Raw genomic sequence first — 17,960 nt, forward strand, 5'->3', positions numbered from 1 at the left:
TGAGTCCTGAACTATTACGCCATCAGCGGGGTTCAAACGCATAGAGAACGTGAGAAGTTTCGCGGGGGCATTGTTAGTATAGCAATGAAATGACATTGGCAATGGGCAACTCATTTGAAAAGGATCGAAGAAAAGAGTCCGTTGGATTCTTCGTGATAACAGTTTCGATCACCATGCATTGAAGTCTCCCGCATTGAAGTCCTGCAAGCGTCGAAATCCCTTTAGAAAATGACGGACACCGGCCTTCTTAGCTGCTCCATAGCCGCCGCCGGGTTCGAGTACAGGATGGACGTCGGATTGGGCGCGGCCGAAGGGTGGAAGAGGGCCGCGGCTGACAGGGGCGGCTGAAAGGGCGAGGCGGGCGGCGAGGACGACGAAGAAGAGGAGGATGCGGTGGACTTCCCACCCTCCGCCCCCGAGTATACGGACGAATAGAACGAGCTGACCACGGCGGCAGGGGAGTGCTGCTGGCCCTGGTGCTGAGACCCATCGGACGGCGTGGAGAGCGTGGCTGTGGTAGATGTGGTAGGCGAGGTAGAAGAGACACCAGCAGCCGCTGATGACGCCTGTATCAGCTTGGAGAGGTGTACGGCATCGAAAGCGGAGCCGAAGTAGGGTGGGATGGCCGGGGGTGGGGGTGGCGGAAGGGGTGGGGTGTAGGCGGACGCGGCGGGTAGCCGGTGGTGGTGCTTGGGCACGGCGGATGGTGATACGGAGGGTGATGAAGAGGGCGAGGACACGCTCCCGTCGTCCCTCTGCCGGAGGCAATTGGAGCTGGGGATCCCGGAGGCGGACTGCTGCTGCTGGTGACCCTGCTGCGATTGTTGTTGCTGCTGCTGTTGCTGTTGTTGTTGCTGTTGGTGGTGGTGGAGATAAGCGGCCAGGGGGTCGACGGTGGGGAAGTACGCAGGGAGTGGGAACGAGGGGAAAGCCGTCTTGAGGGCGTGGTGGTGCGCGGCGGCCGCAGCTGCGCCTTGATGCGCGTGGAACTGGTGATGTGCAGAGGGTCCAAGGGGGTGCGCGTGATGGTGTTGCTGATGGATGGCTTTGGGCTTCCTTCGCGGCCTGTACTTGTAGTCCGGGTGCTCCTTCATGTGGACCGCGCGGAGGCGCTTAGCCTCGTCGATGAAAGGCCTCTTCTCGCCCTCGCTCAATAGCTTCCACTCGGCACCTATAGTGAAAGAACAAGAAATTCAATTAGAAGCTGAACAATCTAACATATAATTCAAGCATTCTTCATTTTTATCTATCCAATACATGTACACCCATAATTTCCAAATAGCACTATTGATAAATTAGCCAGGAAGATTCCTCAGGGAAAGCGACCATAATTCACTAAATATTCAGCGGTAATCACTTTAATAATGAACAATTTGCCCACTGAGAACACCGTAAACTTGCGGCCATTGCTCTAAATTAAGAGAAGTAGAATGATGGATTGATCTGGACGATGGAATGGTCTGGAATCGAAGTGACACTTCGTAGCAAGGGAAAACGAAGGCATTGCAACTTGGAAAGTAATAAGGATATATTTTTTCTAATTCAATTTGAGGCAATTTAATTGTAAAAATAAGTTACCTGAAGTTACCGAATGCCATCCATCATGACCAATTAATCACTATAATAAACAATCTAACATGGCTGAGGACCGAATACACCCAGTGATAAGCACTCTTGTAGATAAGACGAACATGAAGACCACATTCTTGACCGCGACAAAACGAAGGATATGTACTCCAACAAATTGATGACTGAAAAATCTACGCTCCCAGTTAGTAATTCCCATTTGGCACCTATAAAATCTACTCGCTATCACTTAATACCGACCCATCCGTAGATTCCCCGCCAATGAAATTAATTGGCTTTCTTTATTTACCACCTGTATTTGGTGTACACTGCGGAAGAATTTTGAAGCTCACTATGCTTCGTGGAGCAATGGTTCACCTGGCGATGAGGGCTGGTGAGGAAGTATACCTAAGAGTAAGGAACCTCGGGAAATTTTGAATTAGGCGAAGAAACCTTTTCCTCTTTAGGAACAGGACCTATTCTTGACAGCGATTCTTCATAAAAAGCCCTACAATTTGCTGTGATAACTAATGATGCAATGAGTTTTCGGGAGAAGGCAAGCTAGCATACTATGAGTGCGTTATAAACAAGAATTTTTTTGATGCAATCGTTTGATAGAGGTGTTTTTAATGGATTTGATAAGGCTGCAGAAAGAATATATTTGATTACACCTATTACAAAAAGCAATCTTCGCAACTTCACAACATCCTTTATACAATTTATACTCAAGGAAAGCCCCTATTGGAAATTTAAGAAGGTAAGAAAGTGAAACACAAAACAGTGTAAGAGAATTAGCGATAAGCAAACTAGCATATCATAAGCACCCGGAAGGGCAAGTGGTGGGGTGTTGGGAATATTAATGAGTAGATCAAATGTACTGGTGATTGGTCCGTCCTGAAAGAGTAGAATACTGCCCGATAATCGGAGGCTAATGGAATTCTGTATAAATTTGTCTTTCGGGAGATGAAGTCCTCTGTTACTGTCAAGAAAGGCAAGCCGAAATATGGGCGAAGCATATTAAAAATGAGAAGAATTCATCAACATCAAAGAAACACGAAAAAAGATGTGCGACACATGGGGGACAAAAATTAGTAGCCACGTGGTCACTTCCTGACTAGCGACCCATGAAATGCAAACCCCGTACGCTGGGAAGGACAAGGAGAGAGAAACACTTGGGTTTTTCCAACTTGCACACACAGTGGATTACCTCCACAATGGCACCCTACACCCCATGCAAACACCTTCCACCCTACCCACGGGTGCTTTGGGGAGCAGATCCTGGGGAAACCCCAATCTTATCCCCCCTCACTCGTTGAGGCCATTTGAGCGCAAGTGTGGGGGGCCACTGGTTTCCCCAGCGAAACCTATTCATGTCCAAGTCCTTTCTTTCCCTAGCTTTCCAACTTTACCTCCCCCCCTCCGTCCCACCTCCCTATTTCCATTATCTTCGTAAGTTCCTGCCTCATCCCTTGGTTGTGGGCAAAATGCTTCTAGAAATGTGCGTTATGCTTGAATTTGGTGGAACGGAAATGTCGTTCGACTAACAAGAACTAAAACTTTACATAATCAAAAGGAGAAATTTAACTTCACGCGCAGGTAACCGAGCTAATAAATCATGCCAACCTAACTTCGTTGCCCGAAATGTGGATATAATCATGCCAACCTAACTTCGTTGTCCGAAATGTGGATATCAAATAGATAACATGAATAATATCACACTGTTAACGATAGAATACGTGACCGTCACTGAACTTCAGAAGATGAAATGTCACCACTTACGGTTTTACCATTACCTTTAAGGTCAACGCATTATCGTTATTTTAGAGGAAAATATTTTATTGCTAAATAAATTGTTACATTGCGTATAATAAGTTGCTCTGTATCAAAACTGATTTGCCAAATTTATCTAGCGGCCGAACTAAAACATTTCCTATCCTTAAGCTTATCGTAACTCTGGCTAAGCTGCTTTCCTGAAAAGTTCAATGTGACTACCGTGGTACACAGGCATGTCTATTCGTCAAACATTAAGTTGAAGATACGCTTGTATTTACATGAATAAAAATATTTGAAGATAATCTCGTAGCTGCCCATACAAAGATATCAATAATCTACTTTATTGCGAATAAAGTAAAGCGAAGAACGATGTTAAAAGTGCATCTTACACATTATTTGTTCCCACGGGTAACAGATAAAGAATGTTAGAAGTACAACCACTTGCTCAGGTGAATATTTGAACGTACATTGAAAGAGAAATTCACGTTCAAACTAAGCGAACCAAATGTAAATAGTTGGTGCGCCTAACTGGATTCACCTCTAACTTAGGGCTAGGGTGTATGTAATTGTCTTCTATGTAATTACCTAAGGGTTAAGTGGAAGAAGAGAGTATAAGTGTTAATTTCGTCAATCCTATTTTGCCGAGAAATATATTAGACCAACTTTCGGGTTCATGACTGTGAATTCAACTCCTGTGCGCAACATCAAGTCCAGCATTCAATATTAAATCCACAAAGAGCACTGATAATGAAACTTCCAAAAATGTATAGAAATTCCTACCATGTGAATAACTTAAAAACAAGAATAGACCTATAGACCCAAAAGGAAAATGAATGAATAACAGGGAAAATTGGCTAGAAATGTTCGACACTTCCCGCCGCATTTGGAGAACAGAAGAGAATAATACGCGCATCGAATTGTAGAATCGACACCCAATCAATGTATATTTAATTCAATCCATTACTCTATACAATGCATGCATTACGTCTGACACATTTTCCATGCGAAGAGGTTCTTCCGCACCCTTGCATATCGATTCATAACGTACGCTCCTAAGTCGAATTTCAAGTCATTTCAATGCGGAATACTGATATCGCAGGGCCGCTGAGAGCCGAGGAAGAGATAGATCATTGCCCTCTTGAATGCACATAATTGATGTACATTGTACCACAAAAGGCAGCCTATCCACGCACGCGAATCTCCGGATCCCTACTCACAAACCGAAGCATCCTCCAACACACGAGGTAACAAAATAACCCACTCCCCTTTTCCCGCTGGAAAGCCACACTTCATCCCCTCACTGGATACTCGGGTGGCTTCGCCATTCACTCATCCTCAAGACGAATGTGCGCCCCCCCTGGTGACCCCCTTAAATCCCCTCCTCGCGGTTCCTTCCGGGAAGGAAGGAACGTGAAGACCTCCTAGGGAAACATCCCAGCCTTGGGGGTACGAAATCACACCAAAACTTCCATCCCGTCCCGACTTTCCGAACCTCAGGATGCCAGGGGCGGGAATTCACGTGAGCCGGTGGCAGAGGAGCACCGGCACCCTAATCCCCAACACTCACCCCCCAGAGGGAACCGCCCTCCCCTCGCCTCTCAGTCAAAAGCGCCCCCAGTCTCTCACCCCGGGACTTATGCCCATCGAATGCCATTGACGGATGGGACGGGACCCGCGAGGCCGCTACCCCTCCTTCCAAACCCCCCACCCAAGTATCTCCACCTTTTTATATGACCACCTGGTCTTCCAGGCTAAACTCCCTCCCTCTATCTCCTACTCATTTGGGTTCGAACCAGGTGAAAGAGGAGTCCAAACGGGAGAGGAGGCAAGGAGTGTGGGAATCCCCAAGGGGAGGGCAAGCACGCACAATGGGGAAAAAAGGTGAAGGGTGCGCGTATGAGGGAAGCAGGCAAAAATGACAAGAGGGGGTGAAAGAATGGGAGAAGGAAGAATGGCCCGGTTTTGTGGGACCTTAAGGAGTACAAAGGGCCCGGCCGCGCGGCAACTTGTGCGCGACAATGACGAAAAGGAATAAACACAGAATAAAGAGTACTGGGCCTTCTTTTCCTTGCGCGCCCATTCTTTTTCACCACGGGGTGAGGGGGCCGTTCAAAGGCAGGCGAGGAAATGATCTCGAATTATATGACGCCCGAAGAGAATGCAGCCAGATTATGATACTAGATACACATCTACATGCCCTGCAAAGTAGCGTAAACGACGTGCGACGAAGGGATGGCAATGCTCTGCACCTAATACCAACGCGGACCCATTCCCATCAAAGGACCACAGACCTCCTTCCAAATTTGTGAAATGAACAGCGCCCATTATCATTCCGTCGTGCCCATTACCGCTCAACGCAATAGGTATTCGGAGGATAGAAGACAAGACTACGAGTGCGCATCGTACCATCTTGACCGGAAGGATTCTTCCGCACAGGACCGTGAAGATGTGAGAAATAAAACTGAGTCGGCAAAGTGGGAGCGAGAGGAAAGTGCCACACGAGATAGGAAACAAGAATCTTGAGGCTTCCTGACCAAAACCTTGGGCTAGTTTTTAAGAGAAATGCGGAAATTATCTTGCTCGCGAATGGCGACATTTAGATGGTGGCCGAATTCGAGTAGTGATACGCGTATGACTATAATATTTCCCAGTTCCATTAAGATAAAAGTGACAATTTCTCCTAATTGCCAGCATTTTTTATGAGCATAAAGATTTTAATTTGAAAGTATACTGATTTTAACACTTTTTTTTGCATAAGCTGTATTTTGCGGTTGTGAAGAAAGTAAACCACCTACATTCATCAGTTGGCCACAAATTGGATTCGGTACTAATTACCAATACCCCGAATTACTAACACTCTTACATTCAACTGAAATGTATTAAAACTTTCAGCATCGGTATTGTCGAGTCACTTATCCATGTAGGAGTTTGAAAACGACAATTCTGAAAAATATCATCTGAAAAACGTGGATAGATAGAGACTTCGGTCGGAAAAACAGAAATTTTACAGGAAATGTTTGTATTAACAAAAAAAATAGGACTGCAACATGAAACGCAGGCTTTTGCGTCGTATGCAAATGACGGATTTGAAGATACCGACTGAAATATTAGCCAAACCCGTCGCATTGGCAGATACAAGGTACATACTGGTATAACAACGTGGGAGTATACCAAAAACAAATGTGACATATTTGTAACATAGATATAAAGCGTATACGCTCTCACATAAAGTATCGCAATTTCAGCTAACTCTACCTAGGAAAAGTTAGGATAGTATTTTATTGTCATTATTAAAAAACACAATCAGACATTAGTAATGTTCCGCGTCATTCTACTATGGATTCATGGCTAGACAGCAGTAAGATAACATGCGCTAGATGTTATGGATAATAGTAACCCTACCGAAAACCCAAAATTGCTTGCTATGACTGATGGGAGGAAATATATACATTATAAAGTTCAGCGTTTATATTACCACTACAGCTAATGAAATACTCCATGCAGAGGCTTAAAATTCTAACACATGGCGCAAAATTGGCACCAGCAGTCCCAATATTATACTAAAATGGAGTTTTGTTCTACTCGTTTACACGAGAACACATTTTTACACATTATGCATATGTAGAACACAAACAATTTCACCACGAGGGATTCTACATCTGCATAATACCCCGCAAGCCGATGCAAGGGCGTGGTGGGGGGTGCTAGGTCACCACCCGTAAAAAGGAACAAAGGATTGCGGCAGGAAGGAGGACAAAATAAACTGGTCACTCTGTCTCACTTACGATTTCACATAATCATAGCGTAAACACTACGCTAATTACGCATATCGCTCCGATGGAGGTTGATATTTTACGTGAGCATTGGGACACCTTACTTCTTGTCAAAATTTAATTACTTCGTCAAACACAGCATGTAGGTGCAATGAAACACCATGAAATGAAATTCCATCATTCAAATTCATGCTAAACAACCATGGTTTCACCACTATGACAACATCAGGACACATCGAAAAACAGGATACCCTGCTTATCGATATATGGTCGTATTTTGATATGACATGATGATGTCACGCAGTACTTCTTTGATATTTATACCAAGTGTGGAATTACTGTGTCATTTCATCTGCACGAAGGTGAAAAATCTACAAGTTACAGTTGAAACAATTTCAAACACCGATTATTCAACAACGTTCATACTCATTGATGATATTATACATGATACATGCGTGGATTAATTTTTACGCAGGAATGTCTGGTGCCATAACACCTCCACGCCCAACCACACGTCCTTGCGGTGCCTTACTGGGCACAGTTTATAACGGATGTAGATCATATCGAATTTTAAAAAGGTGAGCAACTGGAGCCCACGATATCTCGGCCACACCCGCGACCAAACCGGTACGAATGATGGGTACCACACACCGTGGGGAATTAAATTACTCTTCCGAGGTTCGGATACCCAAACAAAACTTGGCCAAATGTTTGGGAACGGCCGTCACAATTAGAAAAAAAATATATCGATCGGATGAGAGAAAAACACCACCCCGTGGCACCCCGCGTGATGCGATTGACACCCTTCCTTTCATTTTTTTTCCGATACATTTGCAAACACAAGTGCAGCACTTGCGCATCCACGGGAGAAAAAACTACGCGGCGTCGCAAACAATTGGATGCAGCGGGCGGACAGAGAGAATGAGAGACAAGAGTGTCGCGATTATATGGAGGGCCGTCTGCGCGTATGAGGAATGGGGGAGAGGGGGGCATTTGAAGGGGGAGCGGGCAGGGTTTATTCAATTACGGAGGCAATGTTTACGCCATTGTCGCTCCATTGTTCGCTGCCGAATGGCGTCCCGAGGTCGCACGTCGGAATTGTGATTGCGGCGGGAGATTGGGACGTGCGCGAGCCGCGGGTGGAAAACAAATGAAGCCGGACAGGGCGCACTCCCCTGAAACGGTTATTGCCGACCGTACCCAGTGGCGTAGTTTTCGCCCGCCCCGCTTCTTCGTTCGTACATTTACGCATGGAAATCAGCAGTTGAATTGGAGGACGCTGGAAGTTGGTGAGCGCATTCTACATTTCTTTCGGGTCAGCGGGGTATTCCACGGGTATTCGCATGCCTAGGCTATGAGGATATTGAAACAATTAAAGTATGTCATATGAAAATATAAGGCAAAAAGAACCTATAAAAAGAAATTTTTGTCGATTGCTATTAAAATATTTTCCATCTTAGCGGTCAATGAATAGCGTGGTATCATAACTACCCGGTGCTAATAATCACCGAAGTAAACTGGATTCAACCTTATTCGTTTCGTCTCGATCCGCGGCCATTCACCAGTTAGTTGTTTGACATTCAAGAGGGGTAGGACATGGTAAAAAATAAAAGGAGTTACGGGGAAAGAACAGTCCCTTGGCCTTGCGTTAAGTTCGCACGCCCTAGAGTTCAGGAGCGAGGTGAACTCACCTCGAAAACGTTTTTGAGGGCTGCTTAACTAACGTTGATGACTGAGGCTTTTCGGGACTCGGGCAAATTGAATTGTCCCGTCTGATTTATAACGATGCCGGTGTATCAGCCAGTCGTGTTTGCGAGTGCGGTGCTCTGCATTTCGTTTCAGTGTAACGTGAAACTAATCCACGAAATGTCAATTCTTCCACACACTTACGCGACCCGAGTGGGTGATTGCACAGTTTTCCATTGATCCTTGGCGTGCCTTTGTAGTTTAAGAGGCATGAATGTTAACCCAAACTCAGTCGAAATACGACAATATGTCAACACATACATCTACCGGATCACTGGACGAAAAAATCTGCATTGCGCAAGGGACATGCAACTACCAAAATGCTAAAACACTTGAGACGGCGCCGATAGCGCGGAGAAAAAGCAAACAGAACAGAAACAGGTGTTGATTTAGTAAGTGTAATACTATATAACAGCTAGCCACACAGATGGTCGTCTTACGGCCGAAAATTAAATATTAAAGGTATAGCTTAAGACCCCTGACATATCATATTTTATTTTAAATCACCAATGAAAAAAATCAATGACGCGACACCCAGATGGATAGTCTCCCAATACCATCAACCGCTATTTATTATCATCAACCATCTACGTCTGAACAGTACCCCGTAAGCCGCAGAAAGGGCATATGGCGGGTGTTGTTAAGACACCAACAATACCTGAAGAATTATTAGTATCGACACGCATCGAGTATGTTAGTTTTTTTACAAAAACACTCGCCCACAGTAATAATACAATAATTGTTGCATTTTACCAATTTTCAACAATTATCCGCCCCTTTAAGTGGAAAATCACTCCACTTGCGTAATATGCCATGTATCATTGGACAAAAACATGTGGAAAACAAGGAGTCTTTCGAAAAGTGAATAATGATAACTTTCTAAGTTCTACTGATTTTTATTTTAAAACCGACCGGTTTCGTCGAATAGTTGACATCATCAGGTGTTCGACGAAACCGGTCGTTTATGAAATAAAAATCAGTGGAACTTACAAATTTGTTATTATTCAATTTTCCTCATAATTTCCATCAAGTTGAGCCTAAAATCATTGAATTCATGGAGTCTTTCGTTCATTTTTGGGTTCTTTCCTAAGTCATGAGTTCTTTACATGTGTTTAAGTACTTGCATGTGCGTGAGTTCAAATGGTTTTTGCATGAATATATACGCCTCTGTGTATGTCAATTTCCATGAATTTTTTAGTTTTACATGTGGTGATATTCTGGGTTACGCACGAACACCCCCCGCCACACGCTCTAGCGGCGGCTTGTGGGGTATTGTGTAGATGCAGATTCATAAAATTTTAGCATAAGTTAATTTAATTTTTTCACAGAGTCTTCTGTTCGAAGTTATCATGACACACCGTGGTGAGCAAAAAGAATACTATTTGTGACTATGACTATTAATGTATCTCGGTGGTGAAAACTAACAATATAATTCCTCTGTGTCGTAGGAAAAACCTGGGTGCCCTGTGCCTCTTGTGCCTTTCTATAGCTTCCTCATTGTCAGGTTTTTTCTGAGTAAATTAACCAAAAGTAACCAAAAAGTAAGCAAAGTAAATTCTGCGATGAAGTACGCTCTCTCTTTCATTAGGTGGTTCTCCAAAAATCCACGAAGTACCTGTGAGGATTGCTATTCCAAGTTTAAGAACATAACAGTGCCCGCCGTCCCGCAATCAATTTCCGCGTATAGTACAAGTATCGAAATAGAGCAGGTAAAAGTTTTCACTTTGCCTGCCCAATTTTTATTTACTCCGGTACAAAAAGAAGGGGCAGAGATCTCTGCGATCCTGAACACTAAACTATGGCCGAGTAAATCGCTGTGGACGATTTCGATGCACCAGGAATGGTGCACGAGCGGTGAAAACCAATTAACGTTAAGCTTGGGTAATGACGGTCGTGTTACGACACGCAAAAACCCCTGCCAACGCGGACCGGAGACAGTGCGGAATGAAAGGGGAGAAAATCTGTTTCAGTTGCTAACTTGGAGAGATCACGGAGGGAAACATTGGCGCCGTGGGCAGGGAAAAAATTCCCGCACATGTGCGCCCTGGCCCACCTCCCCTCCAACTCTGCGCCCTTGTGATCATCGCCCTCGCCCCTTCCCGACCCTCTCTCATGACTCTTCACATGTCTTTCCGATTTTACCCTCGTCCAACAAAAAATAAAATTAGACCACTCGAGAACCCTCTGCTCCCGATGCCGGCCAACACAAAGCCTCCGCGATAACACTCAGGCCAGAAGCCTTAAACGGAGATAGAGGTAGTCTATTTCTCGGGTATGCGCAAGTAAGAAATAAGAGGATGGGAGGCTTATTGATAGGGACAAGCGCACACCGAGGGATTCCACCCCAACGAAACAAAACGGCTCACGAAGGAAACTCAGGCATTGCTCGACAAGGATACGTTGGACTCCCCGAGATACCAAAGTCAGGGAACACCCCATAAACTTTGGCATATGCATACGAGTACGTCAGAGGATGTGGGGAAACCAGAATGAAAACATGTGGAAGTCAGTCGTCCTTGAGAAATGGTATTGTACAAAGAGGAGGTTTCACATTGTTATCAAATAACAATGTGAAGCCTTCTTCTAGACTATTCCTAGATTATCATTCTCTTTTACGGGTGGTGACCTAACACCCACCGCCACACACCCTTGCGGCGGCTTGCGGGGTATTATGTCGATAACCTTGGAGGTTAGTTGCTTCAATCAGCGATTTTGCGAGAATGACTCCAACTGTTAGAAAAAAACTTTCTAAATTCACGCTGAAAGGGAACAATTTCATCTTTTCCGATGGATGTGATGCTAACGAGAATATAAGTGAAAATTACTGTAACAACAGACGGGACAATTTTATCCATCGTCACATACGACTACTTTTAATACTCGATAACATTTTTACCATAGCTAGATGACGATGTAATCCTGAGAAAAATTCCAGTGAAAAAGATATCGTATTCCGATCGGTTCGAAAGTAAAATTCTCATTTTGTCACACCCTACGATACGGCTAGGCCATGTGGCATGGGATTTTACGTTACACACTTTAGAAAAAAGCCACCCCTCTCCAAAAGAGGTCTAGGCAGAAAAAAAAACTGACAGGGTCAGAGGAAGCAATATCAATGATAAGTTAAAATAAATATTTCACCGAATCAGTCGCAGCACATATTTGAAAGGGGTCGAGACACCACTTAATTAAATATTTCTAAACGATTACCGTCGCAATTGTAAATCTGCAGTGGGAAATAGCGGAGAAATTGTGGCTGTATATTGAAGGCTCATGTGCTTTCAGCTGAAGGTCGGACTAATTTAATATAGAGCATATTGGAAAGGAGTGCGTAGGCACTGATAATGGGTATCTTACCCCACTCTGTACTACAACGTAGATAATCATAAAGAAGATTAGAAAGTGCATACTTTTCCGTAGAGTTTCTCAGTTCACCTACGGAGATGCAATAGGACATGACTTTCCTGGAGTACATGTCATATGTAACAAAAATTGCCGGGAGATCACTACCCAAGATTTGCCTGCATACAGTTTCTTAATCATGCCGATACATGAGCAACATTCTGAACCCCTCAGTACAAGCTCATTGTTAAGTGTTTTGGGGATGATTAAAACTTTGAAACATGACGACAACCTTCCCTAACCGGCAATTCCATCCACAGCTACCTGGGATACATACAAGCCCTCTCCTCCCTTTGCGTCCGTTGTGTAAATCCATATAAGGATTTATCCTTTTACATGTATGTTACGAAATATCGCTATTACAAAACAGCACACAAGGATACCATCATATGTTTATGAAGCATAAAGGATTTTTAACAGCACCTTACTTCGGTGAAGAGCCCTAAAAATATCTGTCTAAGCCACGATTTTCTGATCTGGGACACAATCTGGGCCTTAAAATTTGCAGTATTGCTAATTCCTAAGCATCTTTTGCTTTGATCTACGTGAGACACCATCCACAAAAATCTTTCTCCCTCGATCAAGCCGTCCAAAAATAATATTATAATTACAGATGCTTGTCTGGTCTACTTCCATTACATGGCTGCCATAAATCGCCAAATGTATTACGAGCATTAATTCAGCTAAAATATGCCATAAATCTGAAATTAGCCAATTAAAAACATCTTTTCGCTCTGCGAACCACCACGAGGTGATGGTAGGAACGAATACTTAATTATGTTAATTTAAGGGAATATTAAATTTTTGAAAAGTAAGTTAACCATATATAAGTAATCCTTTGGTTGGAGGACAACATGCAAGAAAAACCAGCTAGCTGATCGTGGCAATCCATTCCCGAGTTGATGTCATTCCATAGGGAGGGGTAATGGTGACGGGTATGTTTGGCATAAAATCACTCAATTAGTTGATATCCCATTGGCTAAAAATTGAACACAAAATTATTGGACGAGATTCCCGATAACAAAAAACCGTCAGAAATGCACGTACGCCAAAATAGCATCATATGAGAATCGAATATCGGACGCTCCATGCACAATTCTTACGTACTCATATCAAAAGATATGCCGGTCTGGTCAAGGTTGCATTAGACGAAGTTCAGGAAAATGCTAAGAAAGATGACAAGTCCGTTTTAGTTGGGCCCAACTTTGGAATACGCGGTCAGCGTATGTGATCCACGAGAGAAGACTTTGATCGAGGAATTGGGAAACGTACAGTGAAAATACACTATTCGTGAAAACATGCTACGAGAAGTGAGCAGGCGTGTGACGGGTATGTCAGCGGAATTAGTCTGAAATTCCTATTTTTCATAAAAAGAGAAGTAGATTTTTAAAAAAGTTCAGGATACTCTAGTTTGCCTTCTGCTCCGAGGGAATTATTATGCCACCAAACTAATTTGGTTGATGCGACCGCAGGGATAAAACGAGAGAAAGGCACCGCAGCGGATGATTCTAGTACTAGTCCTTCACTCATAGGAAACACGATCATTGTCTATGCGAAACGCCCGATAATATTTTTATTGATAACCAAAACTTAATGATTTTTTTAAATCAGGGTAATGTGTATGATTACTAAGATTTGAAACAGTAACATTAAATCCTACAATGGAATTTTCTAGCAACACACAACTTAGTATTCAGGCAGAAGTGGGGTACCTATCACATACCTGTATCACATATCTATATCAGACATATAACCCCACAATCCGCCTAGTGAGGAAGTTGGCTGGTGCACATGTACATTGAAGCAGCATTATCCAGCTTTATACTTGAGGTACATCCAACAGTTAATGCCACTAATTTTTTGAGTATCCGAATGCTAGATGGTAGCCTCTCTCAAACCATTCGAAGTGCATAATCTCTGAGAAAGTAACGCCAATCATTTCGTACACAGCACGGGGTGTAAAAATGAGTCACTAGAACATAGAGATCCAAATTAAGCCATGGACATGTTACTAATGAGCCTTGGCACCGGCGTGGGACTGGGAAGGAGTCGTTCGCGTTTAGTCACGGGGAGGAAGCCGAGAGCACGGGAGGCAAATCACCGGTGCGCTGCGTGGGCGACTCATAGCTGCCGACAATGAAAGATCACCGGCGGGAACTTCTGGTAGGTGGGGGAGGATCATCTTTGGAACATTTACACGCCGATCCGCGATGGACCTGGTGTTTTATTTGACAACATGCTAACGAGAACACCTGAGAGACCCACCGCGTACCCAATTATGGTAAACCACCAAAGCGCTCTGCTCAACTTCATTTAAACAAGAATTTCCTAATAGTTGACTAAAAAACAAACGGTCAAATGTCTAATAACACAGAAAACCATGGGGTCACTTAATAAAGCTGTTAGTACCCAAATGAATTTCAATCGTAATATAAATCTGTGGGAATTTATAGCAACATGATGAGCTGTAAGTGGGCTTCATAGTCAGACATCCTGGTACTGACGATAACATATATCGACATGCATTATTATTTATAATGTTATAAATTAAATAATCATTTGAGCTGATCACTTAAGGAGTGGGTATATTGTATGTTAACACCGTGTTAAGCTGGTAGAAAATGAATCGATGGACGGAATCCTTTTCCACAATTCATGACCACAATATTGGTAAATATCACGTTTCACAATCCTCAACTGTCAAAATTAATATGACATCATAATAATGCAACATCTCATGAACCAACAAACAACGCCAAACTCTTCCGCAGTGACCTGGTACGTATTATGTGGATATTTTAAATAAGTAAGAGTTTTCCCTCCTTGCATGGATTAATAATGAAGATATTGAGCCTTCCGACATTGGGATATAGATTAAATAAACAAATTGAGACCTAAATTATGACAAATAATTCAAAACTCAAGCCTTTTCGTACATCTATCGCGGAGTCTTCAAGCTCTGTAATGTAGAAGAGACCTGTCAGAAACACGACCTTTACCCTTCCTGAATAACTTCCTAAATGAAATGTCAATAACTTATTCAACCCATATTTTATTGTCCCCGTAAGTAGCAGCTCGTATCATAAACTAAGGTAAATATTGGACACTGGTATCGCACTGAATGTAGCTGACTAATTTGTTTTCACAATTCCTGTAAATATCTATCAGAAATCAATATTTACGTCAAACTAAATTTTGATGCCGCAAGCAACGTGAGGAATCAACTCCCTGCCGCACACCTAAGGAGTGGCTTACAGTGTACCATGTAGATGTACTTAATTTAGAAACCAGGAAATAAAGTGGGGGAATATTATGAACAACTACCTTTTTCACAATACAAGGCCAACAAGTGGGCATGGTGCCACAACAGAAACAGTCAACCTCAAAACAATATCTCCTCTGCTGCCCACGAGAATAATTTACATGGTAACGGCAACGCGCACCAATGGCAATTGAGTCTCAAGCCTCATTTTAAGTCACCCTCGCTTAGCAAGAAAGCTAAGGTGGATAGCAAGAAAAATCACTTTCATTCGCGATCCATAAATCCCGTGTGGCATTACGAGCACATAAAGGAGATTTAAGGCTACATATCATGCAAATACACAACACTCGTTAGAGGTGGTGAAACAGCAGAGACCACATTCGTTTACCGTGAAAGATTACCTAACACACTCCTGATTTTGAGAAAAACAGTCAACCGGATGCACGCGTTGTCCTTTAGTTATTCCAGCGAAAATTATTAAACTATTCAACATCTTTCAGCGGCGAGGAAATATCTATACTGTATAATATTACTTATTTAAATACGCGTATAATATTTGAATTACGTTAAGGTACACTTTTAAAATTACATACAAAAATAAATGTAACAATTTCGATGAAAATCATCCGTCAACATCGAACGACATTAGAGTAGTAACACTATGAGGGCACAGTTTCCCGTGGATACTGCTACTCAATACCTCTGGTACAACATCCAATTGAAAGATAAGTAGTGTTCCTATTTTATTTAAAATGAACTAGGTTATCTCAGGAATTAGCTATTTAAAAAATCGTATTTTATAATCTGAATAGAAGAACTTTGATCTGAAATTTAAGAAAAATAGTCACTTATCTGTGCTTACCGAATTCATCTCACGAGGCAATCCCATGAGAGGAAAAATTATGAACAAACATTTATTGAGAAACTCGAGTCTTGCCTAGCCGTAGCAATAACCTAGCCGTGTCATGATATGTGGCATTCTTGCTAAAGTTATCATTTCTTTCATGATCGAATGGCAATACAGTTATTGCCAAAGATTTCACTAAAAATTTCGGATGATGATAGTATGTATCCCGCATGTCCATTCTACATGCCAGGTAACTTGTAGAAAGTATGCTAAGAGCATTACAGCGAAGAGTAATAATGTTTCAAAATTTCCCCCGCGAAAACTCATTTTAGTAGCGCAACTGGCATCCGAGCATAATGCGAGGAGGAACATTTCCATTACTTACTCAGGAAAAAATTACATCTGCAATCCGATAATTATGGCTTGCCTTTTGGCCATAAAGTGTGCGCTTCGACTATAATGGCATCTAAACACCATACGAAAACGGACGTTAGTTATTACGGTATTCTTAAACCCTAGCAAAAATCGTTACCACAATATTAAGGAAAATCGTTAAAGAAAAACTGAACTTACTGGGTATGAAATAATTCCCAGCGCTAACAATGAAATATTACTCTAATGATTGCACAAAAATGGATGCAGATGAAACATAGTCAAAGCGAAACGTGGGCGTGAACACTTACCCAGTCGCTTGGATATCTCCGAATTATGCATCTTTGGGTTCTCGAGCGCAATCTTCCTTCTCTGGATCCTCGACCACACCATGAAGGCGTTCATGGGCCTCTTGATATGCGCCGATTGCCCACCGTTGGCACCACCGCCCTGAGACCCTTGTTGGTCCCTGTGGCCCCCCTGCGTCCCGCCGCCGCCTCCGTGGTGCTGATGGTGCAACGCCATCGACGCCTGCTGCTGCTGCTGGAGAGCGTGACTCTGGGCGGTCGCGGACAGGGAGTGTCCCTGGGACGCGGCGTGGTGTTGCCTCTGCCCGGCACTCTGTTGCTGAGCGGACTGGTGCTCAGCGGCACCGCCTCCAAGGAGCGGGTGCAGGTGGTGGTGTTGATGGTGTTGGTGATGGTGGGCGGCGGAAAGGAGGGCGTCCGCTTCGGAAGATGCAGACGGTGGTGGCGGGAGGAGGGGATATGAGGGATGCAAGTGGTGGTGGTGGTGCAGGGACATGATGGCGTGTTTATTTGACTCTCTGGTCCGGCACCTCACGAGGGAGGGGGTTTGGTGCACAGCAGCACCGATTAAGTCCGAGAGATGGAAAATGAAAGAAAATCAAAGGCTTTCCTCTCTAGTGGCAGTACGGTGTGGCGAGAACTTGCCGCGGAGAAGGCGGGTGGGTCAGGGGACACTTCACCGGAGGTTTCCCGGGCTTCGGAGACCTGAACGACCGTCGTTTCCTCCGGACGGATCCCCCGGTCACCAACAAACTCGCCGCGGCTACCTCCTCTCTCCTTCCCAAAATTCAGGTTTAGCGCTCCCACTCGAGCAATACTCTGAGACACTGCTGACCAGTGAGAGTTTCCAAACGAGACTGCCGCTTCCCTGCCACCTCTCCCACCCTCGCTCCAGGGCGCACTCCCCCCTC

General features: G+C 43.7%; 1 protein-coding gene across 1 annotated transcript; it reads right to left on the reverse strand.

The window, feature by feature from the left end:
* Positions 1 to 221: 221 nt before the first annotated feature.
* Positions 222 to 17,545, reverse strand: LOC139699039 (transcription factor Sox-2-like). The gene is made up of 2 exons (XM_071598042.1): positions 17,053 to 17,545; positions 222 to 1,171 (listed from the first exon to the last, which is right to left on the reverse strand). The coding sequence occupies exons 1-2, from the start codon at positions 17,543 to 17,545 to the stop codon at positions 222 to 224; spliced, it is 1,443 nt and encodes a 480-aa protein (XP_071454143.1).
* Between the last annotated feature and the right edge of the window lie 415 nt (positions 17,546 to 17,960).

Source organism: Hetaerina americana, unplaced genomic scaffold (assembly GCF_022747635.1).
Source record: "Hetaerina americana unplaced genomic scaffold, ioHetAmer1.1.p SCAF_9, whole genome shotgun sequence".
NCBI lineage: Eukaryota > Metazoa > Arthropoda > Insecta > Odonata > Calopterygidae > Hetaerina > Hetaerina americana.

What these genes read in the sequence shown, in the direction of transcription:
- LOC139699039 (XM_071598042.1), bottom strand. Translation starts at nt 17,545, where the DNA reads ATGTCCCTGCACCACCACCACCACTTGCATCCCTCATATCCCCTCCTC. An exon ending in GGAGATATCCAAGCGACTGG is followed by an intron (nt 1,172 to 17,052) that starts GTAAGTGTTCAC and finishes CTTTCACTATAG; the next exon opens with GTGCCGAGTGGAAGCTATTG.